The 21,591-nt window shown below is 36.2% G+C and overlaps 2 protein-coding genes across 2 annotated transcripts; one reads left to right on the forward strand and one right to left on the reverse strand.

Moving 5' to 3' along the window:
• Window positions 1-1,804: 1,804 nt before the first annotated feature.
• Window positions 1,805-13,844, reverse strand: LOC128854858 (adenylosuccinate synthetase). The gene is made up of 6 exons (XM_054089287.1): window positions 13,449-13,844; window positions 9,282-9,384; window positions 3,197-3,476; window positions 2,751-3,111; window positions 2,504-2,688; window positions 1,805-2,439 (listed from the first exon to the last, which is right to left on the reverse strand). The coding sequence occupies exons 1-6, from the start codon at window positions 13,626-13,628 to the stop codon at window positions 2,196-2,198; spliced, it is 1,353 nt and encodes a 450-aa protein (XP_053945262.1). The 5' UTR covers window positions 13,629-13,844; the 3' UTR covers window positions 1,805-2,195.
• Window positions 13,845-15,493: 1,649 nt separating this feature from the next.
• LOC128858659 (zinc finger HIT domain-containing protein 2) lies at window positions 15,494-16,898 on the forward strand. Its single transcript, XM_054095110.1, has 2 exons — window positions 15,494-15,617; window positions 15,688-16,898. Exons 1-2 carry the CDS (start codon window positions 15,589-15,591, stop codon window positions 16,793-16,795), a joined length of 1,137 nt encoding a protein of 378 aa, XP_053951085.1. The 5' UTR covers window positions 15,494-15,588; the 3' UTR covers window positions 16,796-16,898.
• The last annotated feature ends 4,693 nt before the right edge of the window (window positions 16,899-21,591 follow it).

Genomic DNA, 21,591 nt, shown 5'->3' on the forward strand with positions numbered 1-21,591 from the left:
GTTAGTAAAACCCGAAGACTGATAGAGAAAGAGATTGCGCCATCCGCACCAAACACAAGAAATTATACACACGCACACATATTTTCTTGCTACGGCGTCTTCCGCATAAACAAACAAACAAACTGCATTTGGAGGCTTTATATTAATTTATGCTTTCACAATTAACACACGACACTTCGTTTTCATTAGTTTGATTAGTTTAACTCTCACAAATCGCAATACTAACAAGCCATTCACTGAATTTTCACAAACAAGTAATTTCTCATACTTTTATTTCTTTTAACGTTTGTTTTGTATTGCGAACGGAGCTGACGTCAGACTTGTCAAAATCACGAAAAGTTAAGTAACTGTTTTTTAATGGTCCCGCCTTAGATACTATTCTCAGCGAATTTGATAGAACCAGCGGATAGTTTGACGTAACAGGAGTTATGATTCGGTTTGTTCACAAAGAAACTAAGAATGTGTTAGCGATATACGGGAAAAATTAACGAAATGTCACTTCGTCTACCAACGACTGATTGGACGAGTATTTGAAATTATCGTGCAGATTTCAGCTGGGGATAAGATTGTGTTATTAGTATATGAAAAAAAATAAACACAATCTCGATCATGTTGCGTCGATGCTATATGAATAACGATTGATTGGACGAGTATGCATGCATGTGAAATAATCGTGCAGAATTCGGTTGGCAAATCACGTGGCAGCCGAAGTTCCCCTAAGAATTTTTGTTTTCACCATAGTTATTGGCCAAACCTGTAATCTACCATCTTTGAGTTAAACCAGAGCACGATTCTAAAGGGGGTTTCAATTGGCGCAGGTCGATTTTGGCGCCCTGTGACAGCCACTTTGTTTTGGTGACATCTGTCAAATCTTTTGTTTATTATTCAGTTGTTTATGCCAAATCATCATGGCAAGTTACACGATTGAACAGCACGTTCAAATGATAAAATTGTATTATCACAATGAGTGTTCATTAATGCAAACGTTGCGCGCATTGCGCCCATTTTTCGGTAGACGTGGTGGCCCTTCCAATTTCTTATGGCCCATATTGAACCATATGGACCTAGACGACATGTGGATCCAGCAGGACGGCGCTACGTGCCACACAGCAAACGCCATTTTATTCCATTTCAACATCTACCCGCCCTTATTGAAAAACCCTTTACAAATACATCAATTTGAAGGACTATTATCAATTACAGCTGAAGGAAGAAGAGGGAAAGAAAGTTCAAATATTCTCACTTTGACTATCGAGCACTAATCAACTCTTGAAACAATACCATCTCATATGAACTGTGGTGGAACTATGCTAAAACTATTGAACATTCAGCCCACAAAGTCAATACGTTAAAATATGAATCTAATTAATTTCTAGCATGGCAAATGTCGTTTGAGTTGCATTTCCTCTGCTTTAGGCAGCGAATTTTAGCATGGTCTTACTCATAAATGGAGTGGAATAAAACAGTTTAAGCGGACCTACCACAAATAGTTAACACCTTACAACTTTGCTGTAGAATAGAGTAATTTCAAGTGATGAAAGCCGATTATAAATTACCTCGGTTTATATCCGGTAAAAGGTGACAGGGAATGTGTTATGCCACTATTACAAAACACTACTGATCAAAATGCAATTAGATATTGTCGTTTATGTCCCCACATGCATAACTTTCAGAAAGCTTTCGACGTACTTAGCCCAAATCCTGTACTCTGGTTTCTGAGATGTTTGACAAATATTTTAAGCTATCATAAGTAAATAATTCCAGTCAAAGCGTATCCCATCCGGGTGCTAAAAAATTGCTCTACTACAGTTTTTCAGAACAATAGAATCTTATTTCTATATGTAGGTAGGTATGTATATTTTCACAAAATAATGATACAATTAAAATATTACAGTACAACTTTGTTTTTGTAACTATTAAGGCTTTCGTCATAGTAAATTATAAAAAAAGCACAAATCTTAATTTATTTCAACTACACTAAAGATTTTTAACATTACATTTTGAAGTTCGCACTATTGCATCTGTTTACATTGAATTATACTTTGTGTGTTAGTATACAATAAAGTTTCTAAAATTAAAACTCAAAGCAAATTAAGTATATTCATTAACATATCCCTTAAAAATCATTAAAGTACAATCGAAGTATATGTGCAGTTGAAACAGCAAATTGCGCAAATACACGCTGCAGTTAAATGTTAATGGATATTGATGATGGACTCGCGTCCTTTGCCAACACCCACCCATTGTACTGGCACGTGCAGCTCATTTTCTAGGAATCGTACGTACTTTTGTGCATTTTCAGGCAATTCCTTGAAGTTTCGAATATTCTCGGTACTCTCCTGCCAACCGGGCAACGTAGCATATTCAACAACAATCTCACCCAATTCTGCGATTGTGCCGGGGAAGTGATCTAATGTTTCGCCATTAGCGCGCTTATAGCTATATAGTAAAAATAACAAATTTAGTCCATAAATTTTCAAGTTCAATTATGTAAAATACATACGCCACAGCCACTTTGATATCTGGCAAAGTATCGAGAATATCAAGCTTTGTCAGACAAATGCTCGTGTATCCGTTCACAAGAGAAGTATATTTCAGTAACGGAATATCGAGCCAGCCACAGCGACGTTTTCGCTTTGTTGTAACACCGATTTCAGCACCACGAGTCTGGAGCAACTCGCCGATTTCCTAATAAACAAATAATAATTAAAAAAAACAGGATACCTTAAAACAAATTTACATATACATACATTAATTTGTTCGGTAGGGAACGGACCATCGCCCACACGCGTTGTATAGGCTTTAACAACTCCAATAACCTCGCCGATAGTCTGTGGTGGTAGACCTAAACCCGTGAGTACTCCACCTATACTGCAATTGCTGCTCGTCACATACGGATATGTGCCGAAATCAATGTCCAACATAGCAGCATTGGCACCCTCTACCAAGATCGTCTTTCCTTGCCGTAATGCGGTGTGTAGGAAACAAATGGTGTCTTTCACATAGGGACGCACCTTTTCTGCGTACTCCTTGTATCGTGCCAACTCGGCATCGACGTCGATTTTGATTGAAGGGAAAAGACGCAAATGTGTTGCCACAATGGATTTAAATCTAAAGATGGAATTATTAAATAAATGGTGATATTTAAGTTTTTCGAGTAAGTACGAGTATATAGAACATTGCAAAAATATTTTACTTGTCTGTGAAGAGATTAAAGTCACCCAACAATTCGCCCACACGAATTCCGTTGCGTGTTGCCTTGCTGGAATAAGCCGGACCAATACCCTTCTTGGTAGTGCCGAGCGATTTGCCGCCTTTTTCGGCTTCTTGCATACCATCAACCAGTTGATGGAAATCAAATACCAAATGCGCACGATCCGAAATGATCAAGCGATGTTCGAGCTTTTGCAAGCCTTTTGCCTCATTTTTAGACAGTTCCTCGAAAAGTGACGGTAAGTGGATAACCACACCGTTGCCTGAAAATAGTGTTTTTTTTTAATAATTTATAATCGTATGATAACGTTTTTGCTCGGTCATATTCATATCTTCTTCTAAAAATTATTTTGTTATCTTGCTGCACCTACTAATATTGTCTACATACTTTAATTTAGTATACTTATACACATGGACACTTCCGTGAAAATGCTAACTACAGCTAAAAAAATAAAACCGTTGTACACTTTTTATGATTCGTTAATAGGAGTAGAGAACACACATAATTTCCTGACGGTGTGTGCCAAAAACAGAAACACAAAATAAGTATGTAGTTCGCCAAATGCACTTGACAATAAGCTTTAAGGCTCGGAATATTTTGGTTGTAAGAAGTAGAGTAAAAAAAATGAATAAAGATGTTTCGAGCAAATAAGTTCTTGTGTTGTTATTTTATATTAACTGCCGCAAATGGGTTAAAATAAAACCTTAAATCAAAGTAACCTTGGAATAAATGTACATGCAAAAAAAAAAGTCTTGCTTCAATGCGACTTATCAAAAAAATGTAGAAGCTTTTAAAGTTCGCAAGTAAATGTGTCGAAACGACTTTACAAACTTGAATTTCGTATTTAGATGGCGAAAAGAGGTTGTGAAAGTTCGAAATGGTGGAGAGAATTGAAAAAAAAATGTACTAAAAGAAAGCATGAATATCAAAAGAAAATGGCAAGTGGTGGGAAAAATTAGAAAAATATTGTTTAAAAAGAATAGGGAAATATTGCATACGTCAAAGTAAAAAGGAAAGTATATACTCGTAGAAGACAACAATTGAATCATCTTACACAAGGTGGATTTAATAAGGTGACAGCATTCACCCAGCTGAATTTTTCGCCGTAGGTATGGCTTACGTCAAAATGATATGCTTTGTTTGTATGTATTGGTATGTTTACATTTGCTTGCTGATTTTGACATGATGCTTGCACCAAACGCAACAACAAATACATGTAGGGTTTTACTTATATGTGTTTGCTGTCACCTTTAATAAATTCGCCTTGATCTTACAGTTGTAAGAAAATTTGAGGAAAGCGGTAGGAAAGGTTGAGAGGATTTTGGCAATGCACATTAGAAGAAAGTCATGGTGAAAAGGTTTTTAGAGGTGTACTGCCTAGCAGACCGTTATTCGGCTCTGAGCGAATTTGACAGATATGCCGACGTCATTCGTTTTGTGCTCCACTAAGATAAAGCTAAATTTTGTGAAACACAAAAAGAATGACGTAGAATCTAAAGTTCCCTCAAAATTTTTTTTTTCACTATACCTAACGAGCAAACCTAGTATCATCCTTGAAAGAAAGTGGCAGTAAAGAGTCGTTGAGTGACGCCTAAATGTCAGTAGGCGGTATATATTTTCATGTCATCTCTGACATTAAAAATACAAAATAGGTGATGTTTTTGGTGGAAATAATCGTCTGAATGGGTCGACAATTCAAGGGCGGATATCTCGATGTTCTCAACAATTAAGCATTCATGAATCGACTGTTTGGCGGACTTGAGCTGGCATTTAAATGATGTCATTTTTGACATATAATAGTTAAGAGCCGTATTTTGAATAAAAATAGTAAAACCTGAAAGAATCTAAATTGTTACATGTTTGAAATACCCATTACTCAAAGCATTACATAGAAAATATTTGAAAGTCGCAAATGCGGAAATAGAAAAACTATTTGGGAGACGGTATTAGTGTTCAAGCTTCTGGTCATAAAGATACTGTTATCTCTGATGGGCAAATAGTTGCTAAGTACTTTTATGCTCTGGTTGTATCAGAGGCCTATCAATTATATTAAAGCGAGTTAAAAACAGGATGTGTTATTATCAAGTAGATAATCAACATACGAGTATAAATATTACTCGAATGGCTTATTCACTAAGACAGAATATGGAAGTTTAAATGAAATTTATTATGCAATGAGTAAAATTTCGGCTTCGTTATCTGAATAAATTGGTTTCTTTTGTTTTGTTTCTTAATTTGAATAAATATAATATATATATTATTACGAAAATATTTTACTAGCGAAACATTTGAAATCATTATTTAAAAAAATTATTTCAAAATAAATTCAACCCAAAATTCGTTTCATTAAATATGAAAATTACTCCAGTTCATATTTATTGAGATACATATTTTTGTTGATTTTAATAATGTTTAAAAAAATAAAACTTTACAAGATTTGCAGAGTTTTGCCTATTTTTACATTCACCCTGAATAAACTTTCCTAGTTTTTTTATCTCGTTCGAAGGAGGTTATCCTTTTTGTCAATTTCCACCCAGCGTCGGGGTTTCAAGCGCACTTAAACCAAATGAGTATAAATTTTACAAGACGACAAATTTTCTTTATAAGTCACTTCTGTTTCCATACTTTTTTTTTCAAATCTATAGTTATATGACCGTTGCGTGCGACATCAAGCAAATACACATACGTATGTAAGAGAATAGGGTAAAGTTAAATAGTAAAGGGTCTTTCAACACACGCGCTTAGATTTCGTTCTAAATTAAAACACATAAAAATTTAGGTTCTTTGAACATTCACTATTTTTATTTCAAATACAGTTCTTAACAATTACCATATACTATGTGAAAAGTGACACTTTAAGCTACAGCAGTAATTTTCCCAAGAGAACGTCTAGTTTTTGGTGTGTCAGACAGAACCACTTTCTTGAAATTTTTTCACCAACCTTTAAATTGTTGACTCATTCGGATGATTGTTTCCACAAAAAAATTCACGCTTTTTGCGATATGTTGTCCTTAAGGATCGATCATTTTCATAATAAGTTTCAATAATTTTAACGAGTTGTTCTATCGTGTAAAACTGTACATCTGTCTATTTTATAAATTTTAAAGATGACGTAAAAAAGGTGCCGTCTAGGAATTATACACTACTGATATCTACATAAGTGTCTCTTTGAAATACCTTCTTTTCTACTTATATATAATATTCCAAAATTGTTTTTTAGTTTTCAGAAGTTATTACTATCAAGTTAATAACAAGCTGTATTGTCACAGATGTTTCTACATACATACGTGATGCATATTTGGTCGTTTCCCTTCAATTCAAAATTCGTTTGGTATTATCGACACTCACATGAATTGCTTTAGTTATGGTAAAATATTATATAATGCATATATGTACTTATATATGTGTGGCATTCCTTGCATGTTGATTTTTGTAAACTAAAATATTTGGGATATACGTGCATACAGTTAAATTACTAAATATTATCGCAATGCAAACAAAAAATATCTTATGTATAGGGTGGGCCATGTAAAATTTGCTTTTTGAATCGGCTATAAAAAAAACTAATCAATATTTTTTCAACCTTTTTTTTTTATTTTGAAGATTCAACCTTGTCATTTATGAACGAAAAATAATATCGTTCAAATGACTGCCACGACTGGCTTTACAGTAGGCCATTCGATCAACAAAATTTTTAAGCACATTATCGATTGTTTGGGCTCCAATTTCATGAATGGCAACTTCGCATAGCATTTGTCCTTAACGGCTCCTCACAAAAAATAGTCCAACGGGCTTAAATCACAGCTCCGAGGCGGCCAATTGATATCGGAATTTCGGCTGATTATTCAGTTTTCAAAAACAGTAGCCGAAAGTTCGAGTGTAATTTTGGCAGTGTGACAAAGTTGCACCGTCCTGTTGAAACCAAATGTCGTCCATGACATCGTCCTCAATTTTTGGAAACAACTCGTTGAGCATGTCACGGTAACGCTCGCCATTTACTGTAACCGTGGCTCCTCGCTCATTTTCGGAAAAAAAAAAAAAATGGCCCGACGATGCCGTCAGACCAAAAACAGCACCAAACAGTGACTCGTTGTGGATGCATTTGGTTCTCTACAGCAACGTGTGGGTTTTCTGAGCCCCAAATCCGACAATTTTGCTTATTGACGTATCCACCGATGTGAAAATCAGAAAAGAAGAAGAAGACTCACCACTTTGGAAATAGGTTTTCAATATTTCCCAATTTTGTTCAAGCGTATAGCGTCTCATTTCGTAAATGTCAAACCTTTAAGAAATTATGAACACATTTGTGTCACCATTCTCAAAAAAATAGGTGGTACAAAAAGCAAACGCTACATGGCCCACCCTGTATATACTAGTGCGGTACGTGTAAGGGTGGTCGGTCTAAATTCATGTTTCCGAAATTAAGTAAAACTGACTAAAATCCAACTTTTCCTCATAAGCAGGTGCAAGCATTCCAAACATTTGCGCAAAATGATTACCGCTGGTTGCTTTACAGTAGGGCCCCTGTCAATTCAATTATCCAAGACTTGAGTGGTGCTATCTCACTAATGACGATTTTCGCCTGAGTCGTATTTAGGCATACTCATTAAAGGTGTATGGATTGCATATGGAATTGTTTTTTCTCCTTTTTTTTGTGATGGCATATCAATGAAATAAAAGTTAATAAAAATCAAAAAATATTGCCGTCTATGGATAGCAATTTCAGGTGTCCCCGCCTAATCCAATTAGGAAAAATAACGAGACTTTACAATTATTAACGAACTCTATATATCAATGACTGCAGGCCTACCATATAATTCTTTAATTGAAAGTAATGAGAGCATGTAAGCAGAAATTGATGAAATATTTAGTATGAATGAAAATCGTGCCGATAATTTTCCAAATCTAATTTTTCTATTTTTATGTGCCATCGACAAATCAACTTTAATGCTCTTTCATAGCCTTTCAAGTTCCCGTACAATTGCATGCGTTTTTAATAGTATTTCCGCAATGAAGTTCTATGGATTATGTGCATAAAGTACTTATATTCGTACATACTATATACATAGACATGTGCGATTACTTTTATTATTCATTAGTCTTGTGACACTCATTAACAGTGCTGTACCAAGGCACCGACAGAGCTTTGGAAATGGCAGTGGCATTTCGTGAGAGCAGAAATCATCGATTAAACATTTAAAAGCAAACCACTTAATCTTCTGAATAATTACTAATGCATATGAAAAGTATGTATGTAAATATGTACATTCATACGGCCCTTTTTATAGACACTTGTACAGATGTACCCGCATATATATTATATGCATGCAAAATGACGAATTGTGACTTGTTGATTTGCGTGACAAGTGATACTTACAATTAAATAATGATTCCCTTGCCATAATAACTGATTCAATTATGAAATAATTTCAACTATGTATTCTAATAAATATTTATAGACAGGTTTAAGAATATATAAATAAGTCAGGTTGACAGAATGACAACACGTTGATTCAAATGTATACAATGTAAGCCAATAATAAAGCTCTGTACATTGTAAAAGGTGATTTCCCGTACATTTTAGTATCAGATAATTTGCGATTATCTTTGAGAGATGTGCATGCATACATACATACATGTGTACGTATAAAAAATGAATTTTGGCACACAAAATTCACATTGAGTTTTCTAAAATCGAAAGTCTAACCCATAGAGTGGCCGTGACCGTAAACTGAGGGAATTGTCGACGCAATTGATAATCACATCTACACGAAAAACCGCATTCTCAAGCAGTTTGAATGAGTTTTCTCACTTTCATCTTTTCTTTTTTTATTACATTGAATACATTGAAATAACGTCAACATAGACGGTGTGTGTGACTTTGAAAAAAAAAAAAAACAACAACGATAGCAATTTTCTTTCACGACCAAATATTTAAGCACATAGAAACTGAACGAGGCTGCAGCAAGTTTAGTTTACTTTGAATACTTAGTTTAAGGTTGCTTTTACTTATTTCACCCTTTACAATATTCGTATTCCATTATTAACCTTTGGAACCTCCACTTACCGATCACAGAGATACATTTCTCATTGACGATGCCACTGGGTAGCAGGTGAAAATCAAATTCTGTGCCATTAGCCACAACAGTGTGTCCAGCATTATTTCCACCCTGAAAAAGAATTTGCACATTATGAAAGAAAATACCTTAGTTATATTTCAAATGCATATAGTTATGAAACAATCTGCTAAACTTTTTTATCAGGCGTTGTTTCAGACTTATGGAAAAAGTAGACAATATTTTACTACTTATTATTTTATTAGAGTCCAATCAATACATTATTTATAAGAATAAAAACATATATGTGTGCACATGAATAAAAACATATACATATACTACATGTGTACAAAACATTGGGCAGACTCAAAGAAACACATGCTCTAAATTATACACTTAACAAATGTTTCTCAGCTGATGCCAAATGGATACGCTTAAGGGGGTAGTATGGTTAATTCGGTGTAAAACAAGCATATTTTTCGAAATTTTTTTTGTCGACACAGTTGATTTATTCAAAATTTTAAAATTACTTCATTATAAAGTCATATTTAAAGAATATTGTGTGAAATTTTCATTGATTTTTATGAAGAAATGAGTTGGTGGCAGCGAATCTTCGCGGACGTCTCATAAAAAAGTTTTATTGCGGTGTCCCTCAGAACTCATTACTGGATCAACTAAAATCAAAAAACCAAATTGATTTCATCAGCTAATAAAGTTTCGCAGGTAACAACGTCGAGTTTTTTTTTTTTTTTAAATTTTGTCATATTTTAAAACAACAAAGTTTTCAAGTTTTTTTTATGAAAAATCGGTGTTTTGACTTCAAAGCGCTTTAAAAAATTAAAAAAAAAAAAAAAAAAAAAAAAAAAATCGACGTTGTTACCTGCGAAACTTTATTAGCTGATGAAATCAATTTGGTTTTTTGATTTTAGTTGATCCAGTAATGAGTTCTGAGGGACACCGCAATAAAACTTTTATGAGACGTCCGCGAAGATTCGCTGCCACCAACTCATTTCTTCATAAAAATCAATTAAAACTTCACACAATATTCTTTAAATATGACTTTATAATGAAGTAATTTGAAAATTTTGAATAAATCAACTGTGTCGACAAAAAAAATTTCGAAAAATATGCTTGTTTTACACCGAATTAACCATACTACCCCCTTAAGGGCTTAGGGTTATATACAGTTAGAATTAAAAAAAAATTGATTATTTTTTTATTTTATTTTTCTTAATGTACATATATATATTTAAGAATACAAACAGAAATTTTAATATCGTTCCGGTGAATATTTTCGAAGTTACACGCAAATTTGAAAAGGCGTTTCAGAGCTTTTCAAACTTTAAACGCGTTTTTCTCAAAATGGTGTTTTCAAAGTCGGTGACCAACATGACTCGAAAACGGCATAACCGATTAGTCTCAAATTTTAACACCATGTTCTTAAATATTTTTTGGTAATTAATCGAAGATATCTTTCACCGATAAATATTTATTTTTTAATAAACAATTTAAGGCCGAAATTTTGGTCAAAAATCAATTTTTATTTTTTGACAAACCGACAAAAAAAAAAAAATAAATGATTTTGCTTATTCCTTCGAATAATTACTACATTTAACATTACTTTAAGGAAATCTGTTCGGTTTTTTTAATTAAGGATCCAGTTCAGAGATCAGCTGTAGCTCTTTTCCAAATAAAGGAAATACTAAGTCTTAAAATACAGTTAAAAGATAATAAATTAATCAAAAAATTTAAAAGTTTTCTCTGAAAAAATTCTGAAAAATTCGCTTTTTTAAGCCTTCTAACTGTATATAACCCCTTAAATTATTACATAAAATCTCTCTAATAATATTAGCATCGCGAATGTGTGTAGGAAAACAAAAAAACAAGTTAATGCTGAATTCGGTCCAGGTCGATAAGTTTAGGTCGAACACAAAAATCTCGGAATCCTTACCGATATTCTATAAAGAAATTATAATATTCTATATAGAATTAAATTTATCTGTTAGCGTCTGGTGAAAACAGTTTCGAACCATTATGAAAAAAAAGCAACGCTAAAGAACAAACGCAATGCTAATGAACTGGTTCGGGCTTGTCTGATTTACTATGGGGATAATACATTTATTTGAACTAACATATGTATGTATATATGTATGTACAATACATATGTAAGTATGTATATCAAGTGTAGATTATTTCACGGTACGGTAATAAAAAGAAGAGAAAATAAATATTTGGCAAAGGTACCAATCGTACCAAAGAGATTTATAGCTTATATTACGATATACATGCATACATATGTATCTAGATACGTACATATGAATGCATTTTTCACAATGTATAGAGATTTAATAAATATATCTTCGAATTCGTTAATTAAAACAATTAATTTTTGCATTAGTTAATATAATATTCAAGTTTTTACGCAAAAATAGCAATGTAGTACATACAAATAAATACGAGTATACGTAAAAAAAAAAGAAAATATTTTTACATACTTCTTTAAAAAAATCTGACAGCCCGAATTAGTACGCATTCAATTCGCGAGAAATGTTGCATCATTTATGTATGTGGTGATTTTTTCGGTTTTCACGCTCTTCACATTTTTCTTTCAACTTTGGAACCGATTTTAGCCAGATTCTCTCGTTGAATGAAACTGCTATGGAAAGCAAACATTCTAATGACGCTTGCGAAACAGTCGTTTATCACCACTAAATGTTTGATATGTTCTAATTTTGTTTGTTTGATAGAGATGACCTTGACAGTAGTTTTGCATTTCAGAATATGTGTGTAGGAAAAATATGGAAAAATCTTCGTCTTTAGTTGTGTCATTGAACTCACAGCAATTTTCCGAACAGGCTTGCAGTGGACGGATTGGCGAGCCACCGACGTTGCGTTTAGATTTTATCTTTGTAAGCCTTACACAAACATACTATATTTAATAGATATGAATATGAGCTTTAATAGCTTCATAGTCCAAGTCCTAGATATAAATACTATGCAACAATATGTAAAAGTAACTTAAAGTATTTTTGTGCAAGTATATCAGTAAAATTTCTGTAGATGCATACAAATGTACATATATGTAGGTAGTTTCCAGATAAGATAAGAGGCGTTAATTGCGTATAAGCAGCCATTCCTAGTTTTATGTAAGAGTATTCTTCACTTACAAACACAGTATTTAGATAGTGAGATTACATTTGATGAAAATTAATTACTTTATTTGTATTTTACAATTGGCGCACACATTCGTTGCTAAATTTTGAGCGAATTGTGGCGAGCTGCTTGGTGTTATCACATAAATGGAAGGACCTACAGTTTTATACCAGCTTTAAATGGCAGATGTTTTTTAAAAGTCTTCCTATTGCAGAAATGCTAACAAGGTTTGCTTTGATGTTTCATGTCTACATAAAACCCAGTCGGCTACGACAACCAAGTTTAAGTGAAATCTGAGCCTATTCATCATTTTGATAGTTTTACAAAATAAGTGTACTATATAAACCATATAGAATGCTCTTACAACAATAGATACTTAAACTGGTAGTATCCAGTTTTATAGATTCGTGTATAAGCATATTTGGGGTGTATATCTAAAAAATATTTGCAGTAATTATTAAAAACTCGAGAGAACGACGCGATATTATAAACAATATACAATGAATACTGTTCTACGAAATCTACGCGGCTTTTCTACACACATATACACGAATTAACATACATATTGACATAAATATAATAGGGAAATACAAGCACAACCAGACGGATGACGCCTAGGGAAGCGGGAGGCAAAAGTGAATCACAATTGACGGTTATTCACTACTCGATTAAAGGCGAGAGGAACGCAAAAAGTAGATGTTATGTAAACATTGAGAACCGAAAATACGAATAGAGAAGAATATCGCCTAGCAATCACATGCATGGCCTTTGGTGTGTCGTTATGTATTTCTTGTGAATGAATATTAAAACACGCTGCGGATTGGAGCATTCACGAAAATATCCCCGATATTAAGTTGACTCCATTTTTCCTTTACCTTACTCTACTCTACTTATTACTAATTTACTATGTATTACACAAGCCGACACGATTAGCAATGTGAATTCAAGACCGCAAAATATAACACTTCGTAGTTCGCAGTTCTTCATTAGGCATTTATATATTTTGTACGAGATTAATGTCTTACCTGACACCTGCAAACTATGTCTACTTCCAATGCCAGCATGTCAACCACTTTGCCTTTGCCCTCATCGCCCCATTGAGCTCCGAGGACGACTCCAACCTTGGATTTGTACATATTGAGACGTCCTTGATGCAATGTCTCGTAGTTGCTCCCATTCACAACACTGCTACTGCTCTCCGACATCTTCACACGCTTGGTTGGGGTTGGTGGCGCTATTTTGGTAGATTTTCCGCGAACGATCGACAAACCAGAAAATTCAACAACAGTCACAAACCTACCCTAAGTACTTTTCTCGACTCAAGCAAAACTTCTAAAGAAATTACTTCGAATAAAAAAGCACATTTATCAGTCTATTCGGCAAGTGAAATATGTCAGTTGCTATCTGTCAAATAGTCGCTTGCGCGTTGATGTTTTCCTTCGGAGTTGCCTGCTCTATATAAATTAATTACTAATCTAAGTTAATCTTTGAAACATCTTAACGGAAATGTGTATTTTTATGTTCACATATCGGGTGTTTTTAGGTGTATGAGAACGATCGCTATCAAGTTTTTCATACTATGTTGACATTTCTGTTCAGTAAGATTAGGCAAGTTATCATGAATCATTAAACGGCAGAACCAGACTTTGAAATTATGGATATTTGCTTTGAAAAAAATAACTCAAGTTTGGAATTCATAGAGCTCCTATTACGTACGGCCTACACGCTGACGGCCTCATCAGTCCGTTCTTTTTCGAAATGAGAAAGGAGTTGCTATTAGAGTGAATGGTGGGCGCTATCGAGCCCTGCTGACTGAGTTTTTGCTTCGAATGGATTATATAACTCATTGCCGCGGCGGACATGTGGCGGATATCATATTCAAAAAATAAATGTCATGAAACTATGTACCAGATTATAATAAAAGAAATGTATCGCAATAATATTTCTGTTTCTTATCATTATTTTAAGTTTTCAAGCTTTTGAAAAAATACCCAATATAATACATTACCGCTCGACGGTATATAAACAGAGGAAGAGAAGTTACTTGTTTGCAAATTTTCAGTGAATTGCTTTGCAATTTTGTGATTTTAACATTTGTGACTTTTAAATGAAACAAACTAATAAAAATGAATTGCTGTGTGTTATAATACGTTCACATATAAGTGTATGCGTAATTAAAAAGCGCGATTTCCCATACAAAATTTCTATCCCAAAATCTTTTATTATAAAATAATCTTAGATAATAACGATACTTTTCGACATACAACCCTGTGTTTTCTATGTAATCCATAATTATTATTACGAATGTAAGGAGAAACATCAAAATAAAAACTAAGTAAAATAGATGACGGCAAAGAAAACAGGTCTTTGAACATAATTCTAATAACATTTTTGTTAAATATTATTAGGGATTCATTTTACAGAAAAAAGCGTGTGTCCATAAACGTTTTGTCCTCTTATTATAAAATGTAATATTAAATATCCCTTGCGCATTGCTACCATAATTTTTTACAACCTCAGTAAACGTCGCATACGGGTTTCCTCCAACTGTTTATTATTAGCAGCCAATTAATTGCGTAAACACCGAATATTCCACCAAAATAATTTCTATGAAGAAAAACCTCTCAAAGTAGTATTGACAGCTGATTATCAATTTTGCATGTAATCTGCCATATGTGAACGGGTAGATTAATTTGGTTGATTTATAGGTGATTAATGCATATGTGAACGTATTATTAAATTGTGAAGGCAAGAATTACAGTGATATATATGCACCTCCAAATACATTTATTAGCGTTATTTTGGCCGATGATGAAGTGGGAAGAAAGTGTATTTATGTACATTTTCCATGATTTTCGTTAACTATTTCTGTTCCTTTTGTGTGTTTTTTTGAAGAGATTTCACAGGGGATTCGGAAGACGCAGTCTTGTATTCTATCATCCTTGGGATGCAATCAAGGCGAATTGAGTACCTTAATACCTTTACAAGGCCTTTAAGTGTGAATATGAACATATATAATTTTTAGTAGCTCTGGCAAGAATAAAATATTATTTATCCACCAGATGTCACACTTGTCAAATGTCAAAGGTGGAAGAACTTATTTACTCTGAAAGTTGTGTATTCTTGTGCTTGTGTTTTGTTTAGCAAAATTTCTTCCAATTAAATATGGCTTCAGCTTCAATATATTGTCAATTGTAAGTTTGCCTTGTTATAATTTTGAAAATGTATTACTTTTAATTTATTTCATTCTAATTTTTGTTCCAGTTGTCAAAAGGCCAATTTTAAATACACTTGCCCTAAATGTAATGCTTTGTATTGTTCTGTTGAGTGCTATAAAACGCCGGAGCACTTGAAGTGTTCAGAAAAATTTTATAAAGATTGCATACAAGACGCATTAACCTCGCCCGAGCCTAATTCACATGAAGATATGAAAAAAATCTATGACATTTTGAGGCGAATGCATGAGAGCGAAGCAGGTCTGGGACACGATTTTAATGACCCGATCGATTCTGATAACGAAGGGACGGATGCTGCAGACTGTGATGATGAAGGGGCACTGGATGAAGACGATGTTGAAGATATTGCGATACGTCTACAAGATGTTGATATTAATGATGCGGATGAAGTATGGAATCGCCTGACATCAGAGGAACGTGCTGAATTCAAAAATATGATCGATTGTGGCGAAATAATGAAGTTACTGCCCAGTTATAAACCATGGTGGGTGAAATCAAAAAACCCGAAAATTGTAGAAATAATCGGTGACAAAGCGGAACAACCAGATACCTTAAATATACCTGCTGTTGAAAAAAATATTCCAAAGTTTTCTAGTATTTGTAAAAAGACTCCTTCAACTTGCATACATTATAATCTGTGGAATATATTGTGCGCTTATGGTTGTATGGTTCGCTACTTTAATGGCGAACATTATACAAGTCCAGCGGAGGCAGTTGTATATATAGTTAATTTAAGCTTAGTTTTAAAATTTGGTACGAATTTCGAGGACGTCGAAGATGCTATTGTGTCGGTTGAAATGGAAGCATTGACGACAAAAAATGTCGGCGTAGGCGTAAAAGTGTGCAATGAAATTACATTGACGGGAAGTCGGGATCAATTAGATTCTGATGCGCGCTTGCTAATGTCATCGTGTTATTACAAACTTGCAGCACTTAGTGACATATATCGACTTCTGGTGTTGGCTAAAAAGCATCTAAAACAGAATAAATCTACAACCAATAGTGATTTTTATAAACTGTTCGCCATTTGTAATGGAAGCGTTGAGTTGGATCGAAAGAAATTGTTGCATTTATCGAAGAAAATCGAATTTCTTTTGTCCTATGTAAATTGCGATAATGAGTACCGACAAGAGTAGTCCATATGAAAACACCTTTTTGTATATAATTCAAAATTAAGAACAAAAATAATGTGAATTAATTAATGTAAAATTAATATACTGTGTTTATTATTTTTACTAATCAACGCTTAACCCAATTTATGGCGATTACCCCAAATATTCATAGGAATATTATACGCTGAGGGCGTGTGAATAAGTGGTTAGTATCGTGCGGTGTGCCTTCACATTCCACACATATATTGGCTGTCCTGATTGCAGTATTTTGACAGGTCTGGAGCTTTGTTCAGTGCGTATCACGGGGGCAGTATGATTCAGAACCGGCCGGCCAATTGCTTTAAATGTCGCTAGCAACATTTCTTTGTCTTCGCCTCAAATGCTACCAGCTAGCGATTTGAGGACCTGGTTGGAAATTGCAGGCTTGTGTGCGGAAAAAGAGCTGTTAGCTGTAGTTTGATCTACTTCGTCCGGGTGGTAAAGAGGGTCGCAATTCATCAAAGGCAGAGAGATCCAAGTAGGCTATCTGATAAATACTGTTTCTCTCACATTTTATGAATGTCTGATCTGCATCGTCAATAGGTACATGTCTATATATGCATTCAGTGGTTTGCCTATTTTGTTTTGATATTTTCGAAAATACCCATGCCCGGATAACATCTATAGAAGTTCACTTCTCCGAACTGTCTGTCATATCGTTTATCAATATTTGGTATAAGTCTCGCCGTCTATCGGGGTTTCGTCTCTTGACTCCCAGCGCTCTTGCCGTATTTGTGGTGTGTGACCTCTAATTTGTTGTTTTGCGCTATTACTAGGGGTACATGTGTGGCTCACTATGGCTTTTATTAATCTGTTTTTAAGGATCTATAGTTCACTTCGTTCCCTCGCTAAAAGATCTATGTGCTGCACATTTGCATTATTTTCCACTGTTTTATATTGCACATTTGCATTAGAGAAAGGTAAATTTTTTCTAAATATTTTTTCGTTTGAAACCAGTATTGTGATTAGTTTTTCAACGTTTACGAGTAACTACAAAATACAATAATATTTAGTATTAAATGAAGGGCAGTCCTACGCAAAAACTTTGTTGAATTATTATTTTATTTTGTGTCGGGACAGACTAGCAAGTACAGCACCCAGACACAATTAAATCCATTTACTGCACTCTGGTTCCCTTTTTAAAATTCTTTAAATCTACTCGACTCCGAAGAAATCTAAGTAGATTTTGTGGTGCCAAGGAGCCAAGGTGGTCGCTTCTTAACATATCAGCGCCAAAAACCTCAAGTTTGCTTCGAGCGAAGGCGGGGCAGACGCACAGAGAGAGGTGCGCCGTCTCATCCTCTCCACATGCTGGGCAGATTGCTCTATCTGAGATGCCCACCTTTTCCATGTGCTTTGCCCATAGAAAGTCGCCCGCCATCAGTCCAACCAGCTTCCTACAGTTGTTGTTGTAGCAGCATAAACATTCCCCATACTTATATATGGGAAATGCTGCTGGGGTGACAGTCCTTGGGCGGATATAAATCCGGGTCGTTTCGGTAACGTAGAACCGACTGTCATGGAAACGAGCTTCCTACAGTCCCTCTGCTTAGTGACAGGAGGAACTGCGGACATGACAGGTAACATCAGTTTTGTCCATCTGCAGTCTCTCTCAGTCTGCCTAGCTCGCTTGTGGGTTAGAGTAACCCGTTTGCTAACCGTAGCTTTGATGGCAGCAGAAAGGAGTGGCAGACGGGCCAAGAAAGTTGGCCTCAGAGCCCATTCTGGCTAAAGAGTCAGAGATCTCGTTACCCGCGATACCCACGTGTCCCGGGACCGATGTTAGCATCAGGCCATTGTGTCTACCGACGTAGTTTAGCCTAGATTTACAGGACTCGACTACCCTTGAAGTGGTTGGGGGGCAGGCCAAGAGCGTAGCTAGGCTATCGCTGCAGACACATATAGATCTGCCCCTCCATCTGTTTTCCACAATAAAGTTCATCGCTTCTTAAACAGCATACACCTCCGCTTGAAACACAGATGTATACATTCCAAGAGCAAAGTGTAGTTTTGTCCCGCTGGATTCCACGTAGACTCCAGAGCCGCAGACGTGCTCGGTCCTGGAGAGATTCGTGAAAATGCGAAAACAGTGTTTGCCGGGCTCATTTTCTGAGTTTGACCACAGTTGAGCCTCTAGCAGCACCACACTGTATCTTTTGTCAAGCACGATGGCCTTCAAGGCCTCTCCTTGGATGGAAACTTCAAGTGGTGGTAGACTAATCAGAGCTTCTAGTACCTGGCCTGAAGTTGTCGGAAAAGCTCCAGCGCAACAGAAGGTCACAGTGCGTTGTAGTCTCCATAAGGTCCTACTGACTCCCACGAGAGTAGCTCCACTCTTCCCGACCTGATGCATAGGTGATAATAGGTCTTATCAAGGAGTTGCTCTTGTGACGGTAGGGTTGGGGTGATATGCTGTTCACTACACAGGGTCCCGAGTTATTCCGGTAACGTAGAACCGGCTGTCATGGGAATGTAGATTCCAGAGTCGTTTAAAGTGGTGAGCAGAGGATCGATCACCATGCACCAGAGCAATGGAGACAGCCCACCGCCTTGGGGCAATCTATATTAACCCCGGATGTCACCAGCAGATTTTCCTCTGCTCGCACCGAGACGATTCTTTGGGCCAGCGTCGAACGAATCCAATTCACTAGCACCCGGTCTTCACCGTGTCTACTAGCAGAGCTGCACAAAAGAGGCATTATCAAACACCCCCTCTCTCCCAAAGCGTCGTATCTTCTGTCGATGGCCAGTTCTACCCTAGCAACAAGGTCTTGCAGTGGCGACTCGCAGGATTTTTTAATTTGATAGGCGTGCTGAAATGAAGACAGAGGGTGAGCCTTCAGCGACTTCTGACGTATGCGCAATTCCACCAGTAGTTCGAGACTTTTCAGCATGAAAGAAGTCCGTTGAGTCTAAAGCTTATGGGGCTGGTGTAGTCATCTTTTCCAACCTTTGGGATGAAGGCGACCCTCACCATCATCCAAGAGCGTGGCTGCTTCAAGGCTGCTGTCACGCACTCTGCGCCCTCCTTCAGCATGCCAGGATATATGGCAAATCGAATGGCGGCCTCATTCACCACAGATCTGGCAACGTACCAGCCATGCCGAGAAGGTGTAGTAGCTCTGACAACCGCCTTTATCACCGGCTGACATTTATTTGATTACCTGGAAAGTTAGATTCCATCAGGAAGCTGAGTGTCTCACTTTGCTTCTCCGTGTAGGAGCCATCAGATTTCCTAAGTGACTCCAGCTTTGCAATTGGGTCCCTTTTCAGGATCCTAACCAATTTCACTGTGTGACTCAGAGATTCAATACCGCTGCAGAATTCCCTATAGGAGGCTTTTTTCGATTCCCGAATAAGCCTCTTGTAGTTCTTCTGAACGGTGTCGCTCCCAGTCCTCAGCAAGATTATCTTTGAGGGCTCGATTTAGAAGTTTTCTCGACTCACGCACACCAAGGAACGGGAGTCCGGTCAGGGAGAGGTTGAATTGGACAGGCTGACTCAAAACATTCAGTTAAGGCAGCGTTAAGTTTCTCAACAACCGCCTCAATGGCCTGTTCTTTCCGAAGTCTAAGAGACGTCACGGCGGGACCTTGACGTGACTCCTCGCCACACTGAAACTCAATGTACCTGTGGTCTGAGCACGAATCTTCGGCAAGGACTCTCCAGTTCTTGATTGACTACCCAAGTTTTGAGTTTGATAGAGTTAGATCAATCACCTTCTGCCTTCTAGCAGTTGAAAACGTAGGCTGTGTGCCCTTGTTGTGTATGTCTTGTTGAATTAAGTTATTTCGTTCATCTCCGTCTCAAAATATAATTTTTAATTAATTATTATTTTTAGATTGATGTATGTATGTCTCAAACAGCTTTCGTTTTATACCAATATTGTAATACTTCTTGGTAACCGTTACGAAGTGAGCTAACGTGAGAAGGCAACAACCAAATGGTTGTAAGGTGAGCGTGGTCACCTTAAATTCCACCACTTTCCTGCTTACGTAAAGCAGGTTGCGTCGGGCTAGTGACCCAACCGTAAAATTAATACATTCCAAAATCGGAAATATGCCTCGGATACAACATCTCCTATATGACGACGACTTTCAGCTTTTAACATTTGACTCGAATTGGAACATGGAACGTACGCTCTCTTTCTGAGAAATCAAAACTCCCCCAAATTTGCAGAGAGATGGAGGTTTATAAAATGAAAATTCTCGGTTTATCCGATCTCAAATCGATTGAGCAAGGAGAATGTACTACCCTTTCTGGCCACTATTTCATCTTCAGCGGCAATGCGCAGAGGCGTATTAATGGCGCGGGCTTCTTAGTGGACAAACTCACAAAAAGCGCATTACTAGGATATAACCCTATTTCAGAGCATATAATGACGGCCCGATTTAAAAGCAAATTCCGCAACATAACTATAATTCAATGCTATGCACTTACCGAACCAGATACAGACGATGCAAAAGATGGATTTTATGATTTATTAGACACTAATATCAGCTCTACCCCAAAAGGGGACATAGTCATAGCCGCCTCCTAAGGCTCAAGTGGGCAGATAACAGAAACTTTGAAAAACTAATGGGTAGGAATGCTTAACAATAATGGAAAACGACTATTTGAATTTTGCGTAAGCCACAATCTTTTTATTGGCGGCACGAAATTTCCGCACCGAAGCATCCATAAATATACGTAGCAGTCTCCTGACGGACGCACTCGTAATCAAATTTACCACCTTTTTATCAGGAGACGTTTTCACATCTAACCGATGTTCACACTTACAG

This window comes from Anastrepha ludens, chromosome 2, assembly GCF_028408465.1.
Source record: "Anastrepha ludens isolate Willacy chromosome 2, idAnaLude1.1, whole genome shotgun sequence".
NCBI lineage: Eukaryota > Metazoa > Arthropoda > Insecta > Diptera > Tephritidae > Anastrepha > Anastrepha ludens.

What these genes read in the sequence shown, in the direction of transcription:
- LOC128854858 (XM_054089287.1), bottom strand. Translation starts at nt 13,628, where the DNA reads ATGTCGGAGAGCAGTAGCAGTGTTGTGAATGGGAGCAACTACGAGACA. An exon ending in TTTAATCTCTTCACAGACAA is followed by an intron (nt 3,112 to 3,196) that starts GTAAAATATTTT and finishes TTCCATCTTTAG; the next exon opens with ATTTAAATCCATTGTGGCAA. An exon ending in GATATCAAAGTGGCTGTGGC is followed by an intron (nt 2,440 to 2,503) that starts GTATGTATTTTA and finishes TTTACTATATAG; the next exon opens with CTATAAGCGCGCTAATGGCG.
- LOC128858659 (XM_054095110.1), top strand. Translation starts at nt 15,589, where the DNA reads ATGGCTTCAGCTTCAATATATTGTCAATT. An exon ending in GCTTCAATATATTGTCAATT is followed by an intron (nt 15,618 to 15,687) that starts GTAAGTTTGCCT and finishes TTTTTGTTCCAG; the next exon opens with TTGTCAAAAGGCCAATTTTA.